Source organism: Oryx dammah, unplaced genomic scaffold (genome assembly GCF_014754425.2).
Source record: "Oryx dammah isolate SB20612 unplaced genomic scaffold, SCBI_Odam_1.1 HiC_scaffold_8, whole genome shotgun sequence".
Classification (NCBI taxonomy): domain Eukaryota; kingdom Metazoa; phylum Chordata; class Mammalia; order Artiodactyla; family Bovidae; genus Oryx; species Oryx dammah.
In genome coordinates, this window is record NW_024070192.1 from 4,430,814 (window position 1) to 4,449,088 (window position 18,275).

General features: G+C 45.7%; 1 protein-coding gene across 1 annotated transcript in view; it reads left to right on the forward strand.

The window, feature by feature from the left end:
* SOX9 (SRY-box transcription factor 9) overlaps positions 1-1,595 on the forward strand; it is a 9,143-nt gene extending 7,548 nt beyond the window's left edge. Inside the window, 1 exon segment of the mRNA XM_040244327.1 lies at positions 1-1,595. This exon segment is cut by the window's left edge and continues 15 nt beyond it. Coding sequence (XP_040100261.1) covers positions 1-388 — 388 coding nt within the window. The 3' untranslated portion in view covers positions 389-1,595.
* The last annotated feature ends 16,680 nt before the right edge of the window (positions 1,596-18,275 follow it).

An 18,275-nucleotide genomic window follows, 5' to 3' on the forward strand; every position in this document is an offset into this window, starting at 1 on the left:
ACTGCGCGCGCTGGGCAGCGAGCCGGGCCCCGCGCAGCGAACGCACATCAAGACCGAGCAGCTGAGCCCGAGCCACTACAGCGAGCCGCAGCAGCACTCGCCGCAGCAGGTCGCCTACAGCCCCTTCAGCCTCCCGCACTACGGCCCCGCCTACCCGCCCATCACGCGCGCGCAGTACGACTACAGCGACCCCCAGAACTCGGGCGCCTACTACAGCCACGCGGCCGGCCAGGGCTCCGGCCTCTACTCCACCTTCAGCTACATGAGCCCGGCGCAGCGGCCCATGTACACGCCCATCGCCGACACCTCGGGGGTGCCCTCCATCCCCCAGACCCACAGCCCGCAGCACTGGGAACAGCCTGTCTACACACAGCTCACCAGACCCTGAGAAGAGCTCGCCCGGGGCGGGGGCCCACGATGCTGGCCGTGATGATCGCAGAAAGAACCCAAGAAACAAACGCGCGACCCTTTGGACATTTTTTTTTCCTTCTCTCTCTCTCTCTTTTTTTTAAAGACAGCGTTAACGCTGAAGGCAACTCGGACGCAGATTCCCAAGACACTAAACGTTGAGCTATCCAGACGCATCACCGCCTTGTCGTTAGACCGGTGGCCAGCCCACTCTTGGCTAGAATGGACCGGCGGAACCGACGCCGAAACTGGACTGGAAACCTTCAAAGCGAGCGTGGAGGACGATGGAGATTCTCTCGTGACCAATTTGCTCAGTTCTCTCTGCCTGTTTGGACTTCGTAATTATTTTTTAGCAGTAATTAAAGAAAAAGAAAGTCCTCTGTGAGGAATATTCTCTATTTTAAATATTTTTTAGTATGTACTGTGTATGATTCATTACCATTTTGAGGGGATTTATACATATTTTTAGATAAAAAGAATTAAATGCTCTTATTTTTCCAACAGCTAAAAACTACTTTAGTTTGAACAGCGTGCCCTAGCTTTTCTTGCAGCCAGAGTATTTTTGTATAGATTTGCTTTCTCTTACAAACAAACGAACGAACGAGAAAAAAAAAAGATGTGTGTTATATTAACCTGCAAAAGCCGCAGATTTGTGTTACTGGGCAGTTTGGGGGGGTGAGCTTTGCTTAACTCCTCAGGCTTTCCAATTCAAGGAGAAGTTGCCTTAGAAAGAAAAATCAAGGCCTTATTTTGCAAAGACAGAAGTAGACAATAGTCTAGAGACTATTGCGTGAGCATCTGGTAAGCTTTATCATATATATGTTTTTTAAACAAGAAAAAAAAAGCCACCTTAAAGCCTTAAAACCGTGCTGCTGGAAAATCTTTGCCCCTCTTTTAGTGCATTTCTTCCTGTATTTGCTTGTTCGCCACAATCTTAAGCAGCAGAAGGCAAGCAAAGGAGACGAAATCTGTCTGGGGAATGCTTCAGCAGCCAATAAGTACCCCAGCACACTGCCCCCTGGCCGCCTGCCCCGGCCCCATGTGGAACACAGATGCTGGAGTCCTCTCACTAACACCATCACCTGTGCCTCTCTGAACACCAGCAGTTAACCTTCAAGACATTCCACGTGCTAAAATTATTTATTTTGTAAGGAGAGGTTTTAATGAAAAACAACAGAAAAAAAAAAAAAACTCCCTCTTTTTTTTTTATTTTTTAAATTTACCTTCTTTAAAATAGGTTATTGCAGCAGCCGTCCTCAAAGGGTATGGTCATCTGTTGTTAAATTATGTCCTTCACTGTAACCAGTTTTTTTTTAATTTATCTCTTTAATCTTTTTTTTTTATTAAAAGTTTCTTTGGATTCCTTGTCCTAGATTTGTATAAATGCCTTTTTTGTCTGTCTTTTTTTTTTCCCTTTCCTCTTTGTTGTTTTGTTGAAAACAAACTGGAAACTTGTTTCTCTTTTTGTACATGAGAGTTTGCAGATGCAGTGTATCACTGGGTCATTCGCAGTGTTTTCTGCCACAGATCTTTGGGCCGTCTGAACCGTGTGTGCGGTGACACGGACAGTGCAAGGATGTGTCATCAGCGTTCCCCTGCACGCCTCCTGGAGAGAGAGGGGAACGGGAGGAGGGTCAGCCCACTGACAAACCTTAATTCCTAATTACTTCTGTGGCTGGAGAGTTTGAGGACTGCTTTTTAAAAAAGACAGCAAACTTTTTTTTTTTAATTTAAAAAAAGATATATTAACAGTTTTAGAAGTCAGTAGAAGAAAATCTTAAGGCACTCTTATAATATGGCATCTTTCCATTTCTGTATAAAAGCAGATCTTTTTTTAAAAAAAAATATTTCTGTAACTTAAGAAACCTGGCATTTAAGTCATATTTTGTCTTTAGGTTAATAAGGTTTGGTTTCTGTTTGTGTTTTGTTTGTTTTGCTTGTCCCCTCCCCAAACCTTTTGTTTTTCTCTGTGAAACTTACCTTTCCTTTTTCTCTTCCTTCCTTTTTTTTTGTATATTATTGTTTACAATAAATATACATTGCATTAAAAAGAAAACGGCCTATGGACTTATTCATTTGGTTGTCCTGTTCAAAGGATGATTTGAAGAATTGGGGCCCCGAAGAAATGGTGGCATCCTGATCACTGTGATGTTTGGGGGTGGTTTATGTGTACTTTTAGCAGTCCTAAAAACCTGCTAAAGACTGTCCCCAAAAATCAAAGCAGAATCTCAAAAAGTGCCACCCTACAAGGTCACCGGGCCTCCCAGGTGGCTGAGTGGTAAAGAACCCACCTTCCAATCTAGGAGACATATTGGCAGAAGACACGGGAGACAAGGGGATCCCTGGGTCGGGAAGATCCCCTGGGAAATGACAACCCACCCCAGTGTTCTTGCCTGGGAAATCCCATGGGCAGAGCAGACAGGCAGGCTATAGCTCATGGGGTTGCAAAAGAGTCAGACATGACTTAGCGAATCAACAACCACCTTAGGTCTCGTAGAGAATCCCGTACCAGTAGTTTGCCCTCCTGGCAAAACGGTTGTGGTTTTAACACCCTCATGGCTTTAGAGCAAATGCTGCTTCCTTGCAGAAGTCAGAGGGGGCGTATTAACCCTGAAGTCAGTGGCTTGTGAGGAAACAATGCCAAAGGAGGTGACTTGCTTGTCTGAATTCAATAGTGCAAACCCCCTGTGATTATGAACAGAAGGAAGAAACGGGGTGTCCATTCAAAAGGCAAAGGAAGCCAAGATAAAACTGTTCGAAGGGGACCAGGGGGAGACTGTCTCGTTCAGTCTCCTGCTTTATCTGTTGGCACAACGAAATGAAATTCCCTTCTTTCTCTGTCCCTCGAGTTTAACTCCTTCTGAGAAGACACAAAGCCATCGTAGAAGTGATGAGACCTAATCCTGTTTTCCTTGGCCTCGGTTACATGGGAGTTTCCAGGATCAGAGAAACGTTCAGGTCATTTTTCATTAAACAGATGAAATCACTCCTTCCCTCCCACCCCCACACTGAGACACTCCCCCTGCCCCTCCCCCTCCCCCTGCCCCCTCCCCGCTCCAGCACACAGCCCAGCTGATTGGGGAAGTGACTCTGAGCGGGCAAGTCTGCCTTCTCATCTCAAGCTGGGTTTGCTTCTGGGCCGGTAACTCTTGACACTCTTCACCAGCGCCAAAACTTGGGTATGACCTCACATTGTCTGTTTTTGCTTACTGGAGTCCTGGCTTGCATACCGCGCAAGGATCGTGACGACCAGGAAAATGGTAGTTATCAAATCAAGGCAGCATTACACTCTTCCTCCTTTGCAAAGTCCTTCAACAAACACCGATTCCTTGCTTGTGTCATCCTGTTAGCTCGGACCTAGATTCTGTCCTCTGTGGGTACAAAAATTTCTTATTTTCCCCTTGCCAACACTCACAAAATGTCTCTAAAAGTCTCTGTGGTGTTCATTAGTTCCTGTGAACCCGAACGTGCCCTAATCCTGTTGTCAATTAAAATCAACACCTTCCACCCCATCACGACCACCTCTTTTCCCTAAATTCCTCAAACTTCCATTGTTTGTCAGATTGGAGCTTCTCTAGTGGCTAAGGTGGTAAAAGAATCTGCCTGCAAGGCAGGAGACTCGGGTTCAATCCCTGGGTTCAGAAGATCCCCTGGAGGAAGGCATGGCAACCCACTCAAGTATTCTTGCCTGGAGAATCCCATGGACAGAGGAGGCTGGTGGGGTCGCAAAGTTTCGGACACGACTGAGCCACTAACCCTTTCACACTTTCTCCCTACTATAAACGTGCTCATCTCTGTGTGACCTTTAGCAGACCTCCTCAGAGCCACATATTCTGTTGGGATGTCGATTCGCCCGGTGGACCAAGCGCAGGTGGCTTACTGCCTCGTGCCTCAGTTTCCCTTTTTGTTAAGAATGTTTCTAACCCCTCCCTTGTGAAACAGGGCTGTTTTTAGAGCAGTTGTTAGCCTGGCAGCCTCCAGAGACTTGACTGTCTCAGAATGAACCGGTCTGTTCAGGATTCCTACCGCCTTAGAAGAGGGGAAGGGCAGAAGGGTTTTCAGAAATTCCCAAGCGGGTCTGATACACAGCAAATACAGCAGATGCTGGACGGCAGAGAATTCTTCTAAATCACCTCGCCCCCATCCGCCAGACCTAGTCAGAACCCCAGATCACCAGATCATAAAAGAGGTTAGAGGAATTTTTATTCTAAAGCCAGAAACACAGAGCTTATCACCTTGACAACAAGCACTTGATTGGAAACCTAACAGAGTCCTCCAGATCAGAAAAAAGGCTCCTGTGCAGACCCAGAGTTATTTGTTTATTTGTACTCAAAATCTCTCTCAACTATTTTAACAAAAAGGGATTTTTTTTTTTTTAGCTAAATGGTATAAACAAGAGATTTCGAAAAAATTCATTTTGAATCATTCTTTTGCACTGTTACTAAAATGGAACTTAGGGGTAAGTTTGAGCTGTGTGTTTACTTTCTCACCTCACTGCCATCCCATCCCCCTCTTCCCTTGATTTCCAAAGTGAACATTTTTGAGGCACCCCAGTGGCACTTTTTAAAATTTAATTAACTGATGAACAATCGCTGTAACCAGAGGTGGGCTTCCTACTATACTAAAGAAACTTAAGTCTTAGGGCTCATCACTTGCACAGGCTCCTTTGAAGGCCCTGTACTTAAACTTGTATTTTTAAAATTTATATTCTTTTTTTTTTTCCTAGTCTCACTCCTTGGCATATTGGGATCCTTGCTCCTAGACTGGGGATTGAACTCTTTGCCCCTGGAATGGAAGCACAGAGTTTTAACCACTGAACCACCAGGGAAGTCCCTATATTCTTTTCTTAAAGAGAACTCCCCTCAAAACAAAACAAAACAAAACTGTATAAGCTTCAGGCCTTGTAAAAACTAGGTCTGCCTGTAACTAAAGCTGTTGACAGTGAACCAGGACATCGAAGGCTACAAACAAGAGGCTTTTCTTTCTGTTTTTGGCAGCGCCTGATACACAGTAGGTGCTCAATACAATACGAGCCTTTAATCCTCCGTAAACTGATGACAATATCACAGAACTTGTTAATGGGAAATCTCTACCCTAACATTCTGGAGCTTCCCTGGTGGCTCAGTGGTAAAAAAAATCTGCCTGCAATGCAGGAGACATAGGTTTAATCCCTGGGTCGGGAAGAACTGCTGGAGAAGGGCATGGCAACCCACGCCAGTCAGTATTCTTCCCTGGAGAATCCCATGGACAGACGAGCCTGGTGGGTCAAGGGTCAGACGTTACTGAGCATACATACTGAACGTAATTCAGTTACCATAATTTCATGCTGCCGCGTTCCACTTTAGGAAGATTTATCCTCCTCATTCTTCCCATATACATTTTGGGATCATCTCCTGGAGGGCTATGATTTTTAAAAAATGCAACTGATTAGGCCAGTGGGAGGTGACTGTAGCCATCGGAGGAGAGATGATGGACGCCTAGTCTAGGATGGTGGAAGGTCAAGGTGTTGATAGGTGATGGATTTGGGAATGATTTTGGTGAGAACTCCCCGAACTCATTTTTTTTCCCCTCTCTTCATCTCCATCCATCTTTCAGTGATGTGAAATTTCACTCTGACACAGTTTGCATAGAGGTGACCCACTCTATCTTAGCCATCCCCTCCTGCCCACCAAAAATAACCCATCTCTCTACTTGACAAAACACAGATTCATGTATCTCACAATCCTCTTTTTCACCAGAAACATCAAGAGGAGAATCCAGTGTCTGGCATCCAACAGGGTCTGTTGCCCTCCAGAAACTTGGTTACTGCACCCCACAGGTTTATGGAATCGGAAATTTGGAAAGCATGGTAAGAAGTCTCTTGGTTTGGTTGGACTCTCATTGCAAAGTCCTTTATCAGCATCTCAGCCAAGGAACTGACTGCTCAATCTTTCCTAGAAGGCTTGCATTGATTGACAGCTCATTTCTCCTATCAGGGAGCTCTTTCAAGCTGGAAAATCTTATCTCTGCAGTTTCCACTCAGTGGTCCGGGTGACCCACCTCTACACCAATGTGATGCAAATCTTGTCTTTCTTCCAGATGATAGACCTATAACTATTTGTACAGCTTTCAAGCTTTCTTTTCATTTTTTTAAAAACCATGTTAAACTTTCCAGTACATTTTATATACGATGTGGTTCCCAAGCCTTTTCATATCGTGCCCTTTTACTTTGAATATACTTCACTTACTAACATTTCTCTCAACTTAGCACTCCCAGAATGATTTCCAGGACTCCAGATATGGTTTGACTAATACGGACCACAAATGGATTCACCCCTTTCGTCATCAGAAATTGTGCTTCTATTAATTCAAAGTCTTATGTGTTATTGTGGCAGCCAAACCGCTCAGTTTGCTTATGGAGGACACCTGTCCTGCTGTCGTGCAATTGATTTTTTGAACTTAGTTGCCAGGTTTTGCATTTACCTCTATTTGGACAGGAGTGTGACATATAGAGATTCAATGGTTGGAAAAAGACGAAAAGGAATTTACATCATTGAGCCCCAACTTTGCCACGCACTGTGACAGATGTTTTATAAACATGATCTCATTTAATCCACTTAATAACCCTGAGAGACCGGTGTTATTATTACTGTTTTATTAACAAGGAAACTGAGGCTCAGAGAGATTAATCAGTTAACCTCAGGTTCTGTAACTAGTAAATATTATCGACAACGACTGTTAACTCCCCCCGCACCAACCAGACTTCAGCTTTCAAAAGAGAATTTGAACTAGAGTTTTTAACGAGAAAGGGAGAGTACATTCTTTTGTAGTAAATTATGTTACAGGGAATGTCTTTTTTTTTTTAAACCTCTACTTATTAATCTGTTTCTCTAGTTGCAGTGACTGGGGCTATTCTTCGCTGCCCTGTGCAGGCTTTTCCTCACACTGCACTTACTGCGGGCTTCTCTTATTGCGAAGCAGGCCCCGTAGTTGTGGCACACCGGCTTAGTTGCTCTAAGACACGTGGGGTCTTCCCAGACCAGGGATTGAAGCCATATCCCCTGTATTAGCAGACAGAGTCTTATCCACTGTACCACCAGGGAAGTCCCTTTAAAGCAAAATCTGACCTATGACTCACCCCACCCCTAGTTCAAAACCTTCTGATAGCTACCTATTCGCATGGAATAAAATCCAAATTCCTTATCACTGGATATTAGGCCTTGCTCAACGATAACCTCTGCGCTCTGTCTCCAGTAACAAGAGATGGTACCATTTAACCAACTTCAGAATACAGGAACATGCTCAGAGATGCCCCCGGGCACTCGGACAGACATGCCATCTGTAACATTGAGCAACCGCTGTGTGTGGGTTGTGGATCCACCTGCAATTTTTTTTTTTTTTCCTGCCTCTACTGTCTCTTTAGACTTTACTCCAGAGCAGGGATCTATCCATGGCCCTGAGTAATCCCTGCAGATGGAAATGGGGAGATGAGAGCAGGACTTTTCCCAATATTCTCAGAACATAAAAAGTCCTCTGGTTGTGCAGTGAAAAAATAAATAGTCTCATTACAGTCATTGAAATGTCACATCCTGGAAAATACCTAAACTGGCTTAATACCCAATCTTCTTGCCTCCTCAACTCATGATTGTTTCAGGATGGAAACCTGGAGTGGAAGATGGGTCCTACCCATCTTCCCCTTCTCTGCACAGGCCGTCTGCCCAGCAGGTTCGAAGGGGATTGGACCAGCAGAAGACGAGAGGAAAAGGGAGGGGACTTTTCTCTGGGTGACATCACACTCTTGGGTCCTTGTCAATGGTTAAAGCCGCTACCCTTGGTGGACCCTGCACTCAGTAAGAGCTGATTCTTTATCTCCTGGGGCACCTTCATGACCCCTTATTTATGCAGTCGTCTTAATTCAAAAACTTACGCTGCTATTCCAACTGGCAGCTTTCACGCCTTACTTCACTTGCTGCTAAGTCGCTTCAGTCGTGTCCGACTCTGTGCAACCCCATAGATGGCAGCCCACCAGGCTCCCCCGTCCCTGGGATTCTCCAGGCAAGAACACTGGAGTGGGTTGCCATTTCCTTCTCCAATGCATGAAAGTGAAAAGTGAAAAGGAAGTCGCTCTGTCATATCCGACTCTTCACGACCCTGTGGACGGCAGCCTACCAGGCTCCTCCGTCCATGGGATTTGCCATGCAAGAGTACTGGAGTGGGGTGCCATCTCCTTCTTATGAGTATGCAAAAAAAAAAAATGGAATGACATGCTATGAAAGCCACTGACTGTAAATGTTTGATAAATGTAGAACAGTGACCACCCTGATCAAATTATGCAACATAACCATCACCCCAGAAATTTCTTCCATGTTCTCCTTTAGTCAATCCCCATGTCCCATAGGCAACCACTGGCCTGATTTCTATCACCACACACTAGATTTGCCTGCTCTTGAACTTCATATAAATGGAATTATATGGTATGTATCCATTTATATCTGACTTCTTTGACTCACCAAAATTTCTGTGAAATTCATCAATGTTTTTGCATGTAGTCTGTAATTCATTCTTTTATCTTGCTGAGTTGTATTCCATTGTATAAATACACAACTGTGTGTTTAGTCATTTTTCTGCTGATGGACTTTTTTTTTTTAAGTTTGGGACTATTGTGAATAAAACTGACATAAATCTCTCTTGGGCAAATTCCCAGAAATGTCGCTGCTGGATCGTAGAATAGATAAATGCTCAGCTTTATAAGAGACTTCCAAACCGTTTTCCAAGATGCATAAATCATTTCACACTCCCACAACAGTGTGTGAGCAGTCCTGTTCCTCTGCACTAACATTTGCTGTCAGATTTTAAATTTTTGACGACTCTTTTTGGGAGTGTGCAATGGCATCTCACGTCTTTACTGTGCGTTCCCAGTGGCCTTCCTTCCTGCGCGCCCTGTGTATGTCCCTGCACGATGATTTGCATTACAGGATTCATATGACATCGAACCCGACGACCCCCTACACTCTTTTGGAACCCAGATGTTTATTTCCTTTCTCTGGATGGGAAGAGCTTGAATATCCATTTTTCTTATGACTTTTCATTTTTGCAGCTGCCTCGGCACTGTATGAATTCAGCTAGACCCATGTAGGGTGTGCCAAGCCCTGGAGGGGGAGGGTGGGGGACCGATTGTCCCGAGTTTCCAGGTCTGGAGGGAGACGAATGGGGCTGAGAATCCAGGAGCATCTGTTTGAGACTCTCAGCTCCCTTATAGGCAGCTTGGGAGGTGGATGAATTCACGGATAAGGGAGGGAAATGTGAAAACCCAAATAAACATCTGAACTTGTAGGTGGTGCTTATTCAGATTACCCCAAATTCTCTGGCCTGGGGAGAGCTAATGCACACTGATGCAGATAAGGGCTCTTACAGCAAGACCGTGTCTATGGGGCTTGTGTTCTTGACAGCTTAAAGCACATAGAAGCGGTGAGGTTTGCTCTTCTTATGAAATTCCTAGTCTCTGTAAATTCATCGAGCAAGAGACACTTCTTTCCTAGGGTTCCCCAAAACAGAGAGCAAGGAAGGAGCCTGGGACCTCATTTCCCCTTAAGCGAGGGGCCCCTGAGTCCCAGAATGGCCAGGCCTCTGTCCCCATCTCCCAGTCAACAGACCCGCCTCTGCAGAGCCAATTTTGAAAGTCCCTGAAATTTCTGAAGCCGTCACTGAACATGAACACACATCTGACCTCTGAGTTGATTTCATCACCCAGCTGGCCCCTGTCTGAACCCCTGCCTCCATGGAGAATTCTTGAAATCCATCCTATTCTCCACCTGCAGCTGTTTTCTGGGATTTGAAAAAAAAAAAATGATATGGCATTTTTAAAATCTCCCCAATGGCCCTGCTCTGATCTCCTATTCCCACCAAGACTCTTTCGACTCATTTTTCAACTGTGTTATCTGGTCATTTCAACTCAACCACAGTAGTGTATCTAACCCTTGAAACCAAGCGTGCCCCCTCATGCCAGACAGCAGAATGAAAGTGTCAGGAGAGGAAACTGAGTCAGCACAGCATCAGAAATCAGCCGAGAGCTGCCGTGGATCAATGAACCGGATGAAGTTCAGCTGTCCAGCCGGGGGCCCTCACCCAGAGTGACTAATCTGAGCAGTCCTCCTGGGTACAGAGTGTGGAAAGCACTCTTTCTCTGGTCTCCCCAGCCACGTTGCTCAAGAGGTCATAATCATTGAGACAACAAACGTTTCCTGCTCACTTAACCACCTGACAGGCTCACTGCTAAAGCCAGTTGCACAAAGGGACCCCACACCTAGTAGGTAGAGGTCCCCATTCAACAAGTAAATTTAATAAATTATGGAGAGTTACGTTCCGGGATTAAATTTAGTCCTGGGAGTTCAGCGAAGGGGAAAAAAAAATAGAGCTAGACTCAGGAGTTCTCTAACTTCTAAACGTCTTTGTCCAAAAGTATACTGCCTTTAAATGCCAAACAAAAATAAAAATTCTTTAATCAATAAGTTGATTACCAGAAAAATGAAATCAATGGCCTGATCGGTAGCACCATCTTCCATTTAAGTCATCCAAGGTGGCCGACATGGTAACACAGATTGTATGTGTTATACTTTGTCACAACTTTAGTGACTTAATGGAAAATATAATTCCCGTTCACGACCCATGGTGAGGGCGGGTGAGGGGTGGCAAATTCCTCACCTTCCCAGAAACTGCCTGGGCTGATATGATAGCTACCTTCTCCCCACCACGGTGCCACATTCTCCCTCCTGATTTCTGCCCAAAAGTCCCTCTGGAGAAAGAATCCAGTAGCTTTAGACAAGCAGCCAGTGATCATGACTAAATGTCTTTTCTGCTTATCCAGTGCATCTCCTGATCAATCCTGGACAAAAATGACACAGTGTGCCAACCTACAGTTGACTCAATATGCCGAGACCCAGACAAAACACAGGTTTCCCCAAAGCCGGGGGAATTTATACACGATGGAAGATGGAAGAGACGCCCTGCCCAGGGAACTACCAGCCTGGGTAAGGAGCTTCTTTGTAGACCTTCTCCTCTGATACATTGAAAGCTCATTCCAACTCTGTCTTCCCGGCTAGCTTGGAGAGTCAACAGGGAAGAAGGGGTAAAGGGTCCCACCATCTGATGACGCTGGGTGGGCAGCAATTTGGGGTGATGCCCGCCCCTCCTGGGAGCAGAGTCTTGACAGACTGCAAGCCCCTCGGGCCAGGACCCGCCCCCCAAGCTGCTGCGGTCCTGCCACAGCTGTTTCCGTTTTTTATGACGATTTTCTCCGCCTTTCATTTTTCCAGGCCAACAAGAAGCTCAGAGGCCCATCTGTTTTTCTCTTGTGCGTTTTCCCGTTCCCAGAAGCAAAGCAGAGACAGGCACACGTGTGCACACACACACACAGAGCACACCAGGCCCCACAAACCCCGCTCGGCCCACGAGGAACCGGAACCAGCGGCGAACAGGCCCTGCCCGACCACTCTCCGGGGACCTGAGATGAGAGGGAGCCACGGGACAGGAGGAGATGTCCTCAGACGGCTTTCAGAGAACAGTGAGACACACACGTTACCACTGTAAACTAGAGAGCCAGGAGGAGTTTGACGTATGACACGGGGCACTCAAAGCCGGTGCTCTGACAGCCTGGAAGGATGGGGTGAGGAGGGAGGTAGGAGGGGGGTTCAGGAGGCAGGGGACTCGTGCATACCTGTGGCCAATTCATGTTGCTGTATGGTAAAAACCATTGCAATATTGCAAAGTAGTTACCCTCCAATCAAAATAAATAATTTTTTTTTTTTTAAAGAAGATAACACCAGCCTGGGATATAGGAACAAAATCTTCCCCTGAAAACCACTGCTTTTCTTCCTGGGAGGACTTGCAGTTTTGTTTTTAACTTTTCCATCAAAAGCAAAAAGAGACAAACAAAACCAGTCCTCGTGCTTTAAGCCCAAAGTGCAAATTCACTCAAATTCCGGAAAAGTCTAAGAGAAATGGCGCCAGCATGTTTAAGAAAAGTTAGAAATGAATTGAAAGACCAACTTGCTCCTTAAGAGAGAAAGAAGAGATGTGGTTCCTGCAAAGGAGGATACCATGCAAGGCAGCCAGTGTCCCTAAGGCCCCAAGGACAAAGCTAGGGCTTCGAGGACATTGTCACGTTGAAGGACCCGAACGAGACTTGATATTTTAAAGCTATTGGCTGTGCTGGGCCTGTGCCACTGCTCGGGCTTTCTCTAGTTGCAGCAAGTGGGGCTCCTCCCCAGTTGCGGCGCCCGGACGTCTCACTGCAGTGGCTTCTCTTGCCGCGGAGCTCGGGCTCTGGGGCCCGCCGACTCAGTAGTTCCTTCTCCCGGGCTCAGCAGTCGTGGCTCCCAGGCTTGAGGGCGCGGGCTCGATGGTTGTGCTGCATGGGCTTCATTGCTCATTCATCTTCCGAGATCGGGGGTTGAACCTGTCTCCTGCACCCGCAGTCAGACTCTTAACCCTGGCCACCAGGGATGTCCCACGTGGGGCTTTTATGACTATTTTTCCTTCACTGTGTGGCGGGAGGACTCACACTGCTCTCCGAAGCATGCCACCAGGGAAGCCTGGATTCCCTTGTTGTTGTTATTGTTGCTGTTCAGTCGCTCAGTCGTGCCCAACTCTTTGCAACCCCATGAACTGCAGCAGGCCAGGCTTCCCTGTCCATCACTATTTCCCAGAGTTAGCCCAAATTCATGTCCATTGAGTCGGTGATGCCATCCAACCATCTCATCCTCTGTTGTCCCCTTCTCCTCCCACCTTCAATCTTTCCCAGCATCAGGCTCTTTCCCAATGAGTCAGCTTTTTGCATCAGGTGGCCAAAGTATTGCAGTTTCAGCTTTAGCATCAGTTCTTTTGTGCCCAGCCTGCTTTATGGTCCAGCTCTCACATCCATACATGACTACTGGAAATAGCTTTGACTGTGTGGACCTTGACTTCACATTCCAAGATGTCTGGCTCTAGATTAGTGATCACATCATCATGATTATCTGGGTCGTGAAGATCTTTTTTGTACAGTTCTTCTGTGTATTCTTGCCACCTCTTCTTAATATCTTCTGCTTCTGTTAGGTCCATACCATTTCTGTCCTTTATCGAGCCCATCTTTGCATGAAATGTTCCCTTGGTATCTCTTTTCTTGAAGAGATCTCTCGTCTTTCCCATTCTGTTGTTTTCCTTGATTTCTTTGCATTGATCACTGAGGAAGGCTTTCTTATCTCTTCTTGCTATTCTTTGGAACTCTGCATTCAGATGCTTATATCTTTCCTTTTCTCCTTTGCTTTTTGCCTCTCTCCTTTTCACAGCTATTTGTAAGGCCTCCCCAGACAGCCATTTTGCTTTTTTGCATTTCTTTTCCATGGGGATGGTCTTGATCCCTGTCTCCTGTACAATGTCAAGAACCTCATTCCATAGTTCATTAGGCACTCTATCTATCAGATCTAGGCCCTTAAATCTATTTCTCACTTCCACTGTATAATCATAAGGGATTTGATTTAGGTCATACCTGAATGGTCTAGCGGTGTTCCCTACTTTCTTCAATTTCAGTCTGAATTTGGTAATAAGGAGTTCATGGTCTGAGCCACAGTCAGCTCCTGGTCTTGTTTTTGTTGACTGTATAGAGCTTCTCCATCTTTGGCTGCAAAGAATATAATCAATCTGATTTCGGTGTTGACCATCTGGTGATGTCCATGTGTAGAGTGTTCTCTTGTGTTGCTGGAAGAGGGTGTTTGCTATGACCAGTGCATTTTCTTGGCAAAACTCTATTAGTCTTTGCCTGGCTTCTTTCCGCATTCCAAGGCCAAATTTGCCTGTTATTCCAGGTGTTTCTTGACTTCCTACTTTTGCATTCCAGTCTCCTATAATGAAAAGGACATCTTCAAATCTTGAAAGATGATGCTGTGAAAGTACTGCACTCAATATGCCAGCAAATTTGGAAAACTCAGCAGTGGCCACAGGACCGGAAAAGGTCAGTTTTCATTCCAATCCCAAAGAAAGGCAATGCCAAAGAATGCTCAAACTACCGCACAACTGCACTCATCTCACATGCTGATAAAGTAATGCTCAAAATTCTCCAAGCCAGGCTTCAGCAATACGTGAACCATGAACTCCCTGATGTTCAAGCTGGTTTTAGAAAAGGCAGAGGAACCAGAGATCAAATTGCCAAAATCCGCTGGATCATGGAAAAAGCAAGAGAGTTCCAGAAAAACATCTATTTCTGCTTTATTGACTATGCCAAAGCCTTTGGATGTGTGGATCACAATAAACTGTGGAAAATTCTGAAAGAGATGGGAATACCAGACCACCTAACCTGCCTCTTGAGAAATCTGTATGCAGGTCAGGAAGCAACAGTTAGAACTGGACATGGAACAACAGACTGGTTCCAAATAGGAAAAGGAGTACGTCAAGGCTGTATATTGTCATCCTGCTTATTTAACTTATATGCAGAATACATCATGAGAAACGCTGGACTGGAAGAAACACAAGCTGGAATCAAGATTGCCGGGAGAAATATCAATAACCTCAGATATGCAGATGACACCACCCTTATGGCAGAAAGTAAAGAGGAACTAAAAAGCCTCTTGATGAAAGTGAAAGAGGAGAGCAAAAAAGTTGGCTTAAAGCTCAACATTCAGAAAACGAAGATCGTGGCATCCGGTCCCATCACGTCATGGGAAGTAAATGGGGAAACAGTGGAAACAGTGTCAGACTTTATTTTTGGGGGCTCCAAAATCACTGCAGATGGTGACTGCAGCCATGAAATTAAAAGACGCTTACTCCTTGGAAGAAAAGTTATGACCAACCTAGATAGCATATTCAAAAGCTGAGACATTACTTTGCTGACTAAGGTCCGTCTAGTCAAGGCTATGGTTTTTCCAGTGGTCATGTATGGATGTGAGAGTTGGACTGTGAAGAAGGCTGAGTGCCGAAGAATTGATGCGTTTGAACTGTGGTGTTGGAGAAGACTCTTCAGAGTCCCTTGGACTGCAAGGAGATCCAACCAGTCCATTCTGAAGGAGATCAACCCTGGGATTTCTTTGGAAGGAATGATGCTAAAGCTGAAGCTCCAGTACTTTGGCCACCTCATGAGAAGAGTTGACTCATTGGAAAAGACTCTGATCCTGGGAGGGATTGGGGGCAGGAGGAGAAGGGGACGACAGAGGATGAGATGGCTGGATGGCATCACGGACTCGATGGACATGAGTCTGAGTGAACTCCGGGAGATGGTGATGAACAGGGAGGCCTGGCATGCTGCAATTCATGGGGTCGCAGAGTCGGACACGACTGAGCGACTGAACTGAACTGTGTGGACCTTTGTCAGAAAAGTGATGTCTTTGCTTTTGAATACATTGTCAAGTTTTGTCATAGGTTTGTCATATGCCATTAGTCATTAGGTATTGCCAAATATGCCTTGGGGTGGGAGAACATTTGCCTTGGTCTAAAACCAATGCTATGGGTCTATGTCCTTGTGGTTCTTAGTCTCAGACATACTCCTACTACTTCCCCTTATTTAAATCTTTGAGGATTTGAGTCATGTACTCCAAAGACGTTGAGCTGGTATAGCCTTTTCTAGTCTACCTAGATATCACCGGAGTTATTTGATTGTATTTTACTTTGTCATTGTTTTCCAACTGTTTTATGTGGCTTTGTCTTTTTCACGGCAATTGATTTCAAGCCAAAATACTGGAGTTTCAGCTTCAACATCCGTCTTTCAGTGAACACCCAGGACTGATTTCCCTTAGGATGGACTGGTTGGATCTCCTTGCAGTCCAGGGGACTCTCAAGAGTCTTCTCCAACACCATAGTTCAAAAGCATCAATTCTTCTGTGGTCAGCCCTCTTTACAGTCCAACTCTCACATCCATACATGACCACTGGAAAAACTATAGCCTTGACTAGACGGACCTTTGTTGACAAAGTAATGTCTCTGCTTTTGAATATGCTGTCTAGGTTGGTCATAACTTTCCTTCCAAGGAGTAGCATCTTTTAATTTCATGGCTGCAGTCACCATCTGCGGTGATTTTGGGGCCGCCAAAAATAAAGTCAGCCACTGTTTCCACTGCTTCCCCATCTATTTGCCATGAAGTGATGGGACCGGATGCCATGATGGTGAAAGAATATTTAGCGTCTTCTGGTAGAATGAGAGAATGAAGGGTATTTCCTAATTATTTTGTCTTTGCTGAGATATTCCCTTATCCTCTTACTAGTACCTGTTTCCCACATCACTGAAATCATCATTAGAAAGCTGAAGTCTAGGTAGCCCTGGCTTTGGGCTTGAATGAAAAAATCAGGAGTCCTGCTTTCTGATAACATCTGATTTGAAATCTCCCAAAATGCAACCGTCTTAAACCAAAACGATAGCATCTGTAGCTTGTTTTGTTTTTCCATCAGTGAGGGCTCTTAGGAGCTGCTGCAGCAAGTGTGGTCCAGGCCTTGGGTCTCATCAGTATAAACTGGGAAGAACCTCCAGGTTGCCTGTGAAGATGGGTCGGCGGTAAAGATAAAGGAGACGTGAAAACCCCTGAAAACCGAGCCACTGAAATGGACAGCCGCAGGCCACACCTCTCACGAGGCACATGTCTGTGGAACTGAAGGCAGAAATGGAGCTGGAGAGTGAAAACAGAGGCCTCTCGTGGGACTGTCCCCAGATCAGCACCCTGGAGGCTGCGGATAGGAAAACAGAAGCAAACAGCCAAAAACCCAAGGTGTGTGAGCCTGAGTCTTCCGAGAAGCAGATGCTAAGATGTGTTTATGTGTAAGGACATTATTAGAGGACACGCCTGTGAGAGGCCCCACAGGGAGGGCATGGGACAAGCCAGAAGAGCCATCAGACCACAAGGTGAGATCCCCTTGGGTAGGGTATCTTCCTTTCATCTTACCTTTCAGTTGATGGAATGAAGCACCATATCAGAGGAAAGGTGATTATTGCAAATGATGCGGAGTTCTTACCAATGTGGCATACAAAGAGACCACTCCATAACCTCCACGTCTCACACCCGCTCTCCACTGGCTGTACGTGTTCTTGAACAAGCAGATGCTACCCACAAAGGGAAGAAACTAATACCCCGCAGGGATGCTAAATTTGGACCTCGTTTACATTTGATCTTCTCTGTATACAGGGCTGTGAGTAGTGCCCACTGGTTTTTCTTTTCTACCTAAGGGATGATTGCGCTGAGTTTCTGGGGTTCTGAGTTGCCTATCTCCCCCAGTGGTCTCAAGCCATAAATTTCAAGTCACTATTAACATGGCCAGACAGATTTTTAAGACTCCTATAGACAGCAGACAATTAACCATCTCCTGTCAGCTGGAAAATCAGCTCAACGGCTATTCAAGTTCATGTCCAAACTCCTTTATATTAAGGAAGGCTTAGCAAGATTCCTTCAGTCTCAAACTAGAATCCCTCTGAGGCTATGGACACAGGAAGAAGTCCAAAGTGGGGAGCCAGCCATGAGGAGGAAGGGTTATGCAAAGCCCTACGTGCATGGGTTGGAAGTCAGTTAGCATAGTCACTAGCTGCTTTCTTTTTGACCCAAATCACTTTATGGGAGTCGTGCAAGTAAGTCGTGCAAGTTACCAGCCCATACGTCATCTTCCAGTTTGCTCTGATCCTGGACATTTGTGTACAACTGTGTACTAACCTGGGACAAGTAATAAGATGGCCAGATGGAGATGCTTGATAGTGGCTGGGGCACCAGCCTGGATCACAGATCATTCCTGTAGTGAAGAGGAAGGAAATATCGGTGCACGGAGCAAGCGTTCCACCCGAGGTACTGGGGTCCTGGCCCCCGACTCAGAAGGCAGGCACCATAACAAGCACCGCCCGGGGAGATGCTGAGAGCGGGGTCTTGTTGCTCCATCCCAGGGAACATG